This window comes from Bos javanicus, chromosome 18 (genome assembly GCF_032452875.1).
Source record: "Bos javanicus breed banteng chromosome 18, ARS-OSU_banteng_1.0, whole genome shotgun sequence".
Lineage (NCBI taxonomy): Eukaryota > Metazoa > Chordata > Mammalia > Artiodactyla > Bovidae > Bos > Bos javanicus.
The window spans coordinates 49,910,454-49,923,291 of NC_083885.1; the positions used below are offsets into that span (position 1 = coordinate 49,910,454).

Consider the following 12,838-nt stretch of genomic DNA (forward strand, 5'->3'; position numbering starts at 1 on the left):
CCCAACTCCCAAACCAAGGCCACCAGGCCTCACCCTGATCCCCCGGCCCCCGGCCCCCAGCCGGCCCTGACTCACCAGACCCCGGGGGGCGGCACAGGGAGCATAGGTATTCCCACATGCCCCTCACACCCACCCGGCCGCTGCCTCGGATGCTCCTGGCTCTCTGAGCCGGAGCCTGGGGCCGGGGCTGGGCTGAGGCTGGGGATTACCCCCAAAATGCACATCAGCAGCTTCTGGCCCATTGTCCACCCGGGCACGGCCTCCAGGCCCTCAGCAGAGGGGGCACCCTCACCTTTCACATCAGCTTAGCTGGTCCCTCAGCAGCCCCCTCCCCACCTTTAGCAGTTGGGGCCCATTCCCGAGGGGCTTGAGGGACCAGAGACTGGCTGGCAGTATCCCAGAATGCCAGGGGCCTCCTCCCTTCTCTCTGAAATGCCCCCTGCCCACTCTCAGCCACCGGGGAAGGCAGGAATGTGCTGAGCTCTGGGAAATGCCTTCCAGGCCTGGCAGCCACCAAAGGCTGGGGTGTGGTGGAACCCAGCTAGAACCCTCCTCCCGGGAAAGTTGGAAGGCATGGTGTGGTCAGGGCTACTGATGGGCTCAAGGAGACCTACCCCCATTTCAGGCGCACGCTCTCTCTCTCTCATTCATTCATGCATTCAGACATGCATGGGTTCATTCATTGATTCATTCAAACATTCATGGGTTCATTCATTCATTCAATAAATCTTCACAAGCCCTTGGTGGCTGGCCCTTTGCTGGGCACTGGAGACACTGTCAGACCTAAATTCACCCCAGAGGGCAGGCTCAGGACACAACTTCTGGGGTCAAACTGGAGGGTTGAGGAGGAAGAAGCCAGGTAAAAGGTTAGGGAAGAAGCTTCCAGGAGGGAGGAGGAACACGGGCAAAGCACCAGCAGGGAGAGAGGGAGCAGTCCTTTATCCAAAGTCAGCAAACAGTCAACGAGCACCTGGTCTTGTGCCCAGCCCGAGGCTGGATGGTGCTGGGGACACAGTGTGACCAAGATAGCCTGGGCCTGCTTTCACAGGGTTCACAGTCCAACCGGAAGACCGACCCAGAGTGGCCAGGGTTGGGATGGGGCAATTGCAGACAGAGAGATCAGAGCCTTGCTGGGGGAGCCCAGGCAGTGTACCTGCTGCAGCCCAGGAAGGGCAGTCAGGGAAGGCTCCCTGGAGGAGGGGACATGTGAGCTGAGACCTGAGTGACCCATAGGATCTAGGCAAGAGAAGAGGCAGTATGAGACTTCCCTGGATGCCCAGTGGTTAGGACTCCGAGCTTACACTGCAGGGGGCACGGGTTCAATCTCTGGTTCAGGAAACTAGGATCCCTCAAGCTATGCAGTGGGGTCAAAAAAAAAAACCAAAAAAAACAATAGAAAGAGAGGGAGAGAGAGAGAGAAGAGGGAGTGGAAAAGTTTTATGGGCAGTGGGAATAGCCTGTGTAAAAGATCTGAATCCAGACAGAGGTTCACACATAGGAAATTCTCTGGAGTCAAGAACCATGTCCTTGTTCATGGCTGTGTCTCGATGGTCACATATGCCCTGTCATCTGCATCTCCTTCTCATTTATACATTTATTCACCAGCTATTTGCAGACACTTCTTCTGAATCAATCCATCCCTGGGCTGGGCGATTCTGGGGACACAGCAGTGACTGTGCCCTCACGGGACTCTCAATCCAAGGGTGGCAGACACTAAAGAAGTGAGCAACTAAATCAGTGTATAATTGAAACGAGTGTATAATTACACACTAAGCTAAGTGCTCTGAGAAAAAGATCCAGGTCTGTAAGAGGGATCTGACACTCTGATACTTATCAGAAAGGGCAGGGAGGGCTTCTTGGAGGTGGCAACATTTGAGCTGGCACCTGAAGGATACATAGGAGTTCATGCCAAGCTGCGGGTGGTGGATACATGAAAGTGGGTTTCAGGTAGAGGGAACATCCCATGCAAAGGGCCCCTTTGAGAAACCGGTGAATGTGAGAGCAAAGGGAAGCTGAGGGATGGGCCACAGTCAGCAGGGCCATGAGGAAGGCCTCAGACTTTGTCCCGCCCAGCCTGGGCACCTGCAGGAGGGACAAAGCCAGAGCTGTTTTAATAACTGAGGGTGGAAAGAATCTACCAACAGGCCAGGCTAGAACCAGGAAGAAAACACTGCTTGCTACTCTGGCAGACAGAGAAGCTGGTACTCTACCGACAGACAGAGGCTATCCGGTCCCTCTCCATGTCTCGGAGGGCAGATAACCTTCTTCATCCCCGATTTTGAGATAAGCACAGTCCTCTGTCATGAAATATAACGTTAGCTGTATGTTTTTTGTACTGCCCTTCAGCAGGTAAAGAAAGCTTTCTTTCCTAGTTTGCTGGAGGCTTTTTTTTTCTCTAATATTTCTCTATTTATTAGGCTGCAATTGATCTTAGTTGAGGCATATGAGATCTTTTTTTTACTTTTTATCTTTTTTTTAAATTATGAAAATATGATAATACATTTACAGGAGACAGAAAATACAGAACAAAGTTACATATATTCCACTAAATATTACAGTTGCTTAAGTAAATAAGTTAAGATTCTCAGTTGGAGTTTCAGTATCAAACTCTGAAGCACGTGGGATCTTCATCTCAGTTGTGGCATGTGGGATCTTTTGATGCGGCACATGGGCACCAGAGCGTGTGGGCTCAGCATTTGGGGCTCATGGGCTTAGTTGCTCTGTGGCATGTTGGATCTTAATTTCCCCAGCAGGGATCGAACCCACGTCCCCTGCACTGCAAAGCAGATGGTTACACTGGCCCACCAGGGAAGTCCCTGCTGTGAGTTTTCTGTGGTGAGTGACAGGTCTCTGTATGTGTCTCTGTCTCTGTCCTCATTCCTTGTCTCTCTCTCTCTGTGTCTCTCTTCTCACTCTCTCTGTGTCTCTCTTTCTCTGTCTCTTGCCTTTCCTTCCCCCTGGGGAGTGGGGTGGGGTGGCCATGGGAAGTTGAGTTCAGGGGCTGGCACCAGTGTCCCAGTTCCGGCCAAGGCCACCTCCGTAAACACAGGACATCCTGCAGGGCTGGGGAAGGACATGGAGGGCGCTGCTCAGGGACCACCCTCTCCCCACCCATCTGAGCCATGCAGGAGTCAGGTCCCACCCAGTGCAGCTCAGGGAAACTACCTCCCTCACCCCCATCCTTTATGCCTGCTCCTGTCCCCTGCCCTCTCTACTGATCTCCAGTCCCCGGGGTTTGAGGTGGGGGGGGCAGCTGCCTGGATACCTGCCCCTGAGTGTCCCCCTAGTCCCTTGCACCCACAGGGTGTCCCTCTCTGGCCTCAGTGTCAACCCCAGACCTGGTCACCATCGTAGAGTAGCCCCAGGTTCCCAGGCTAGAGCCCTGGATCTTGTCCTAGGCCCGTCCTCCACTGCAGCTCGTTGCTCCTACAGGCTGTCCTCTCTGGTAGCTCTGCCTTCCCCTCCCCTCCCTTCTCCAAGGCTGATCTGTCCCTCTATGGCCTCCCCTCAGCTCCTGGCCTCCTGTATCACCTCCCACCCCCTGGTACACAAGGCAGCCAGACAGATCCATTTATTCCTAGATTCCTTTACCCTAGCACCTTCAGAGTAAAGTCTCCCAGCCAGGGCCTGTGTGCCCTGGTCCCTACCAACCCCTCCAGCTCCATCACTTACCTTACTGCTTTCCCCTTCTTCCCAATCAAACTCAGAAGCTTACAGATCCCTGAAAAGGTTGTAGGGTCCCTCACTCCCTTACCTTTGCGCATCCTTCTGCCTAGAACACTCTCCCCTCAGAACAATAGCCCTTCGAGGTGGCCACACTTACTGTCCCAGCTTACAGATGAGGACTCTGAGGCCCAGAGAAGTTGAGTACCTTGCCTAGGGTCACACAGCCACAGAATGGCAAAATATATGTGGCCTGGCTTTTAACACAATCCATTTTTTTTTTTTTTAATTTTGACTGCATCTCACAGCATGTGTAATCTTAGTTCCCCAACCAGGGCACAAACCTGTGTCCCCTGCATTGGAAGTGTTGCAGTGAAAAGGAAAAAAAGGGGGAATGAGTGCTTCTCTTCTTTCCTTAGAACAAAGATAAAGAGAACAATAAGCAGGCCTGATCACTCCTAGTTTTTACTGTAACTGTTCTAATCTGTATTCTGTAACTAAGTTTGCTTTTCTGCCCCCTAACTTGGCAGGAGCTACATTTTGCAACTATTATCCTTTGACTCTGTGCTAATTACATTCTGTATCTGGTGCTCACCTTTACAGCACTCTCTTCACAGACGACCCCTCATAGTTTTTTCTCTTTTTGCATTATATAGAGAATGCCACACATAAAAGACAGTGGACCTGACCCGCCTGCCAGATCCAATTACTGGGCTACCTGATGCCAGCCTATGACTGTTTCTGAAACAATGCAAGAGCAAGAAGAACACAAGTCCCTTATACCTTTCTCATCACTGACCCCTGACTGTGAGCCCTTGTCTTATAGAACTCCCCAGATTCTTCCTGGAAGGGGAATCTGGACTTCAAGGACACAGTTCTCTGAAGCATGAGCCTACTGAGTTCTCCCCTCTGCCGGCTGAGGATTAAAGATACTTGTCCATTTCCTCTAGACTCTGTCTCTGTATCTTTTATTCAGCTTCAGTGGGCAGAGAAAGCCAAGACTTCAGCAGCAACAGAAGCATGTAGTCTTAACCCCTGGACCACCAGGGAAGACCCCCGGTACAGCTTATTGGGTCAATAATCATTGACTAAGTACCATTAGGGGCTTTCCCAGTGGCTCTGATGGTAAAGAACCTGTCTGCAATGTGGGAGACTTGGGCTCAATCCCTGGGTTGGGAAGATTCCCTGGAGGAGGGCATGGCAACGCATTCCAGGAGTCTTGCCTGGAGAAACCCCATGGACAGAGGAGCCTGGCAGGCTGCAGTCCATGGGGTTGCAAAGAGTTGGACATGACTGAATGACTAAGCACAGCACAGCAGAAGCATCGTTAGACTTCTGCACTGGGACCAGTAAATGTTCATTGGATGAATGAATGGGACCAGGTGGAAGGTGAGCCTTGGAAAGGGCAGGGTTCATATCCCCAAGGAAAGGGATACATTCTGAGGGGCCCAGAGGGTGGGAGAGATGTGGTCAGATTTGCCTTTTACATACAGCCGGGCATCTGGTAGGGTAGGTACCAGTAAATCTTTGCTGAATGAGGGAAGGAGGGGGAGGGGAAAGAAGGAAACCAAGGACAGTTCTCCCAGGTGCTAGAGGAGAGAAGGTTGTGTGTTGTGTGTGTGTGTGATGGGGGTCCCCGGGAACGCCCAAGGAGGGAGCAGGCCTGGGGAGGGTCGTGGTGGGACCACACAGAGGCTCTGTGAAAAGCAGCCACAGCAGCAGGGCTGGCAGCTCCATGCGGAATGGTGTGGGCCCTGGAATCTGCTGGCTGAGGTAGCCTGGCTTCCTGGGGTTGAGTCTGAGGGCGGAGGGGCACACCAGAGCCAGGGAGCTGCACAATCCTTCTCCAGGGGTCAGACACAGGGAGAGTAGCACAGGCCCTCAGCCACGAGCTGTCATAAACCTGAGGGCAGCAGGGGGATGAAACCAGAACCGACCTAGTCCATATGCTGCTTTTGTGCAAAAGGCATGCCCCCTTCTCCATCTACTGAGAAACTGTCCTCGTAAATATGTAAGCACAGGTGCCAGAGACGTTTGTGGCAGCCCCTTCAAAACGGAGCCTGTGTGCAGTGCAGGACCTGGACAACTGTACACGGAGACTGGGGAGAGGGGAGCATCCCTCACCAAACAGGCACAGGGGTAGACGGGGCCATCGTTGACAGACTGCCTGCGTTAGTAGGCATCACAGATTATCCCCCAGTCTGGCACTCAGAGACACCATCAGAAATAGGTCCTCAAGGTGTTGTAAACAGAAGGTATTGCTGACCCCGCACCGGGGACTCCTTGACCGCAGGTCAGGTCACAAGGGAATCTTAAGGTAGTGACAGGACAGACCCCCTCCCCCAGACTGGGCACCAGGGGGCATTGCTGAGCTCAGCCTACCCCCAAGGTCTGGGTCTGGGTCAAAATCGAATCTGAGTCCCACTGCCCAGGGGCTGGAGCCCCCAGGTGTTGGAGTCAGGCACCCGGAAGACCCTGAACTGGGGCACCAGCTCCCTTTGGGGCATTTCCACTCCCCTCCCGGGGCCACCCCATCCACTTCCAGAAATGGGCACGACTTCCTCCGCTCCTCCAGGAAGCTCCCCTGTGCCCGCCCCTTCCAGGCCCGCAGGCCCGGCCGAAGCTGCCCGCCTCTCCCCCTCCCTCTCCCCTCTTCACCCTCCCGCCTTCCTCCGTTTCCACCCCAGCTTCAGCCTCCCCGAAGCTTCCGGCCAGAGTGGAGGCACCCGGGCCCCTCTATTTGAAGTGTCCCTTTGCCGAGGTTTCCCGCATCCGAGGCCCAGCCAGTCCGCTCAGGTCACCCTCCGTGCCTCCCCCCGCCCGCCTCCGCCCTCCCCCGATGCCGCGTTCCCCGCGCCCCTCCCCCCTCCGGTACCCGGGGCGCGGCCCTGCCCCCACGGCCGCCAGGAAGGACGCCGCCTGGGTCCCGTGCCAGGCCTCTGAGTGTGCGGCCCCTCCCAGCCGGGCCAGGAATGCGGCTGGACGGCGGGGGCGGCGCAGACACCCGGCGCTCAGGCCGGCCCTATCGCACAGGCCTGTCAGGCAGGTGGCCCCAGCCCGCCGGGGCTCAGAGTTTCTTCTAGAAGGAAAGCAGGATCCCTTGCCTTTCTTTCTGTCAAGCCACCGCACTTAGTGGCTTTATTTCAGAATCGGCTTCCCAGCTGCCTTATCCCTAGCCCAAAGAGAGATTTGAGATCCGGAGTGGATTTTATTTAAAACTTGCTGGAGTCTTTCTTTCACCATTTTCTCAGAGGACTGGCTCTCTGCGCTCAGAGGAGAGGCTCCATCCAGCCTTCAGCTGTGTGCTTTTATTTCTGGTTCATTCTGAAAGCTCCTTCTGCACCCCCACTCCAAGACATACGGGTAGACTCCAGGCAAGGTCTAGATTTCATTTTTAAACAGTGGCCCGAGGCTCCTCCTGCACCACCACCCACCACCACCATTAGGTACACACACAGGCACAGGGGGAGACCTGACTGAGTATATTCCAGAAGTTTTCTAGAGAGCCAGTTTCCAGACCTAATTGGTCTGCTTCTCACACCAAAAAACAGTAAAGTTTGACACTTATCTCCCTAAGAGTTGACTTCTTGGAGCCTCAGTTTTCTCAACTGTAAAATGGGGATAATGACATGCCCATCTTGTTATGAGGATTAAATCAGTTAGCACAGGTCAAGTGCTTAGAACTGTGCTGTGTGCACAGTCCTCGCTTGATAAATGTTAGAGGTTTTCTACCACCCTCACCCTTGCCTTGGCCCAGAAACAAAGCAGTACACACACTTCAGACTTTCCAGGACTGGCTTTAATTTCAAAAAACAGGTTGGGGTCTCGTCCCACATCGACGCAAACGTATACCAGGCTGTGCCTCCGGGGATTCAGCACAGGACCTGGTCCAATCACATTCCAGCCACCAGGCCCTGCCATTTCATCACAAGGGCCAATCCCAGACTCCCCTCCCCATCAGTCAGAGACAAGAGGATGGAGGTGAAGTTGCCCAGGACTGGATTCTTTCTCTCCAAAGCCCCTCTGGAGGGAAGCCAGCTGTGTCTTTCCAAGGAGAGTTGGTCCAGCCAGCAGGCTCAGTTTGGACATCAGATCAACATCCCGGCCCAGAGGGGTCAACGCCCCGGCCCTGGTGGTCGTTCCAGCGCCTGTGTGCCCACCAGCACGTCCATGAGGTAGTCCAGCTCAGCCTCGTCCAGATCTGGACCTACCTCCTTGCCTGGTCCATCTTCAGGGCTGGATTTGTGGCCCTCAGAGACTGGTGCCCAGAGTTCACTGTCATACATGGATGTGTCAATGTCCTCAAACAGGCCCTCGAGCCCATCGTCCAGCAGACAGCCAGTGGCTGGGCCCAGCAGGTCCAAGGCGCCCAGGCTGGGTGAGGCTCCCCCGGCAGAGCGGCCTAGTGGCCCCTCATCTACCAGGGGCTGTGGGGCCTGGCTCAGGCCCTCAATATGGCTGAGGTCCTCCAGGAGGCTGGCCATGGAGGCTGAGAGGGCAGCATCAGAGCTGGCCAGCAGGTTGTCAGCCACGCTGGGGGCTGTGGGTGGGGTGGGCACAGGTGGCAGGGCAGCCGTGGGTGCCATGGATGCCTGGATTCGCCGCAGTGTGTTCACTACCAGCACCAGGTGCCGCAGGTCCGGCTCACTCTGCCGCAGGCTATGATGGAGCTTGAGCACCGAAAGGTCAAAGAGAGAACTGGAGGCCACGGCTGGGGGTCCCTGAGCTACTGCTGAGTGGCTGGGATCCAGCCACCAGGCGTCCACTGCCAGGGTTTCCTTCTCCTCCTCCTCCTCCTCCCGCTTTCGCTTCAGGCCCTTGCTCAGCATCATCTGTCAGGAGGGAAGAGTCATTCAGTTATGGAAAGCCATTGTGAAGTTCTGACCATTACTGTGTGATCTTGGGCAAAGCATTTAACCTCTCTGAGCCTACGTTTTCTTGGGGAAGCTTTAAGATATAGATGATAATTGTATCTACTTCCTAGAGTTGTTTTAAGGAATAAATGAGATTAAAAAAAGCACTTTGGGCAGTATCTGGTACATAGCAATTACTCCTGTAAATAAGTACTATTGATAATAATTATTATCTATTTCTTCAATGAAATGGCTAATGTGAAGTGTCCAATGTGAGAATGTCCAGTATGAAATGTCCAATATTCAACTTTTTTTTTAACCTACAAAAGCAGTTGTTTCACATGGTTTAATCTAATATTTACTGAGTGTCTACTAATAGCATCAGACAATAAACAAACACAAGAAATGTACCGATGGTGCTAGGAAAATGCTAAAAGTTTCTGGAGAGTGGTCAGGGAAGGCTCCCCTGAGGAGGTGACATTTGAAATGAGCCCTCGAGTATGACAAAGAATCAGCCATGGAAGAACCAGGGGGAAGGCATTCTGGGAATAAGAACAGCAAAGGCAAAGAAAAGCCTAGAGACTGGATTCGTTTGAGCTGAAAAAAGGACTCTGTAGTCAGTTCGGGGGGTGGGGAGAGTAGGGGGGTTGAGGGTGGAGTAGGGAGGATGTGGGGGGTTCGAGAGTAGGCAGAGGCAAGGAGCTGGGATTTTATTGGGGGGTGTGGTGGGAAGTCATTGAAGGGGTTTGAGCAGGGAGGACAGTGGTGTTGTGGACTGATTAGGTTTCCAGAAGATCCCCTTAGCTGCTAAGAAGCAGGGGGAGCGAGGAGGGGCGGGGAGAGTGGCCCTGAGATCCTTTCGGAGGCTACTGCAGTCTTTGGGGTGGGCGAAGACGGTGACTTGGGAGTATAAGGTGGCAGTGGACATGGAAGGAAGATGGTCGCTTTAGGATTTATTTGAGAGGCAGCGTGGACAAAGCTTGCCGGAAAATCCTGATGGGCACGGGGGTCACGGAGAGAAGTTTGAAGACCCACACTTTCCCCGGGGTGGGTGCCCCTGACCCAACCTGCTTTTTTAAGCCAGGCAGCCTGAAGGGTACAGTACCCAGATCTTTGCTCAGGAGGACTTTAAGAATGACCCCCTCACACTACTCAAAACTGGGTCCTTGCCTACTTCCCAGCAGATCCGAGAGTCCGGAACCACAGGAATTCAGCCCCCACCCCCGACTCCGCCCCCCCGGTCCCGGCGCCCCCTGGCGGCACCAGGCTGGCTTTCCCCGGGGATTCCGACTCTCCAGACCCCGGGACTCTTTACAGTGCCCCGCGGGACGCGGTCATTTCTGCTTGCCACCAGGGACCGTGCGGGCCGGGATCCCCGGAGGGCCGTCCTGCCCTCTCGGCCTCCGCTCGCTTCCGGAAGGCAGTGGAGGCTACTCCTCCCGAAGCGGCGGCGGCGGCGGGGGCGGGTGAGTCACGCAGCCGGAGCCAGGGAGCCGGCGCCTCCGCCCCCTTCCCGGGCTGCGGTGTGATTCACCCGCCAGGCCGGGGCGGGCGGCACGGAGAGGCCCGTGCGCCTCGATCCCGGGCAGCCCTGGCGCGCACCTGCCGGACCGGGGGATCGAACCTGCCAAAGGACCCCGCGGCCAGTACCCCTCTTTCCCCAGGCCTCTTCCCTTCATTTACATACCTAGTTCACCAGCTGCCAATCAGAAAGAAGAGGGAGCCACCCGCAGCCAATCAGGAAGCGGTGGCGGCAGCATTGCTCGCCCGCTTTGCTTCAGCAACCGGCGCCTGGGTTGAGAGACGCAGTTCTGACTCCAGCTCACGACTCCCGGCTCCTGACTCCCCTTAGTTACCGCCCACTCCCGTGGCAGCCCCGCCCTTCGCCCAGGGATTGGTCCTAGACGGTGAGGGGCGGAGCCTGTAGAAGGCAGGCTAGAAAGAGGGGAGAGTTGTGTTTAGGGCGCATGTCTGAAGGGAGGGAGGAAGATAGGGTGGCTCTTGGTCCTGTAGGACGGTGGCGCGGTGGGGTTTTTGTCTCTCAAGCTGTGGGCCCCTTCATATCTGCCGACATCTGTATCACATCTGCACTTGTCAAACCCAATAATTGAGCTTACGCAAGCAGCCCCAACAGAGGTCTACACTCTAGGCCAGCTTAGTCCTGGGTTCAAATTCTGGTTTCTGAGCCCCCAAAGTCTGTTAAAGGGGGATCTTTTTGCCTACCTCTTGAGAGTTGGGAAACTTAAAGTAAGGTATTATCTGTAAGAGCACTATATAAGCAAATTCTGGGTAGTTGAACTCAATCGTGGTTACAGACAGGAGTCAGGGGTAGGGAGTGGAATAGCACTGGAATCCCTGCCTGGGCTCCATTCCGTAAGTACAATAGCTGTGTGACCTTGACCAAGTGCTTTAATTCTTTAGGTTTTCTCACTTATTTTTTAAAATGAGAGAAATAGCCTCTGGCTCAGAGGATTGTTTTGAGGATTAAACAATTCCTGCACAATGCTGAGTGGTGTGTTAGGTGTCCTTTTTTCAGTAGTAATCGCTCTTGTAGTAAGACCACAGGTGCTCAGTTCAAGGGGAGACATTCAGGGTGGGGTGCAGGTGGACAGGAGTTTAATACATGTCAGATAACCTGACAATGGGACTTAGCTTCTTCAAATACCTCATTTGCTAATTCCTCATTTGCTAAGGGGAAGAACTGTTTGTGTATAAATCTTCTGACCAAAGTAAGCTATCAAAAATGCTAACTCAACTACTTGATTCAGGCAACCATTTTCAATGGATGCTCACCCTTTGGGGTGAAAAGTTAATGGGGAACAGGATCTTGACAGTTTCCAAAGCATCATCCCACAGATTCCTTGCTAACTGCAAAGGGGGAAATATCCTTTTATGATGGGAAGAGGAGGTGCTCAGCACCTTAACTATATAATGAAACTTTGCATCCACAGCAGTGGGATGCCCGGACACTGGGTGGTACCTGATGTGATGCATTAGGCAGTACACAACATTCGTTGTGGAGTTTCCCTGTTACATTTCATAAAGTGAGTCTCAAGCGTCTAGGCCCAAACTTCAGCTTACAGGGAACAGAGAATGACAATATTAAACACAAAAACAATCAGACAAATACACAATGTGGGAAGTCTACGGCAAGACTGGGCTGTTCTTCCAAAAATTCAATTTCAAGAAACCACAGAAAGGGATTAGTGAGATTAGGGGGAGGATGTTTCAGAGTAAAAGATACTGTATAATTTCTTTGTTACAACCAAATAGGCATGTGAACCTCCCTTAGACTCTGCTGCTGCTGCTAAGTCACTTCAGTCATGTCTGACTCTGTGCGACCCCACAGACGGCAGCCCACCAGGCTCCCCGGTCCCTGGGATTCTCCAGGCGAGAACACTGGAGTGGGTTGCCATTTCCTTCTCCAATGCATGAAAGTGAAAAGTGAAAGGGAAGTCGCTCAGTCATGTCCGACTCTTCGAGACCCCATGGACCGCAGCCTACCAGGCTCCTCCGTCCATGGGATTTTCCAGGCAGGAGTACTGGAGTGGGGTGCCATCGCCTTCTCCGCCCTTAGACTCTAGTATGCGGTAAATTCTATAAAGGATGTTCTTAAGAAAATTGGGCAGATTTGAATATAGGCTGGATACTAGGTGATATTATGAAATTCTTAATTCTGTCATATGTGAAATAGGACAGTGGTTTGTAGTTGAGTGTCCTTAATCTTAAGAGAAGCCTGCTGAGCTATTAGGGGTACAATGTTCAGATGTCTGCAATATACTCTCCAGTGGTTCAGCAAAAGAAAAAAACAGACATATAAACATACACATAAGGAAACAATGTTAACAACTAAATCTAGGTGAGAGGGTATTCAAGTGTTCAGAAGACATACTTTTTTTTTTCATCTTTTTTCTCTGCTTGAATTTTTCAAAATGAATAAAGGGTAAAATGCTAATTAGAACCAGGCCCCTGTTAGGCAAATTCACATAATTATCTTTTTGGCTTGGAAAAAGGAGACTCAGAGTCTCCAAGTGGCTCTTTCCAGGTCATAAAGAGAAGAGCTCATAGGCATCTGATTAGCGTGTGTTTATTGAGCACCTAGTATGTGGTGGGCAGTTGTAGACAATGGGGGCACAGCACTTGATATGCCTCATAGGGTCTCTCTTCTCATGGAACAGAGGACGGATGGAGTGGAAAGAGAAAAGAAATATGAAAACAAATGAATTGAGCACTTTCTGTGTGCCAGGCACTGACGATATGGCCGGAACATTAGAAACAAAAATCCCTGATGTAAGGAGGTGGACAATAAACTGAATAAAGCA

General features: G+C 52.9%; 1 protein-coding gene across 1 annotated transcript; it reads right to left on the bottom strand.

The window, feature by feature from the left end:
• Positions 1–7,440: 7,440 nt before the first annotated feature.
• On the bottom strand, positions 7,441–10,363 carry SERTAD1 (SERTA domain containing 1). Its single transcript, XM_061388313.1, has 2 exons — positions 10,204–10,363; positions 7,441–8,495 (listed from the first exon to the last, which is right to left on the bottom strand). Exon 2 carries the CDS (start codon positions 8,493–8,495, stop codon positions 7,779–7,781), a length of 717 nt encoding a protein of 238 aa, XP_061244297.1. The 5' UTR covers positions 10,204–10,363; the 3' UTR covers positions 7,441–7,778.
• Between the last annotated feature and the right edge of the window lie 2,475 nt (positions 10,364–12,838).

Coding starts and splice junctions, on each gene's coding strand:
- SERTAD1 (XM_061388313.1), bottom strand. CDS start 8,495: ATGATGCTGAGCAAGGGCCTGAAGCGAAAGCGGGAGGAGGAGGAGGAG.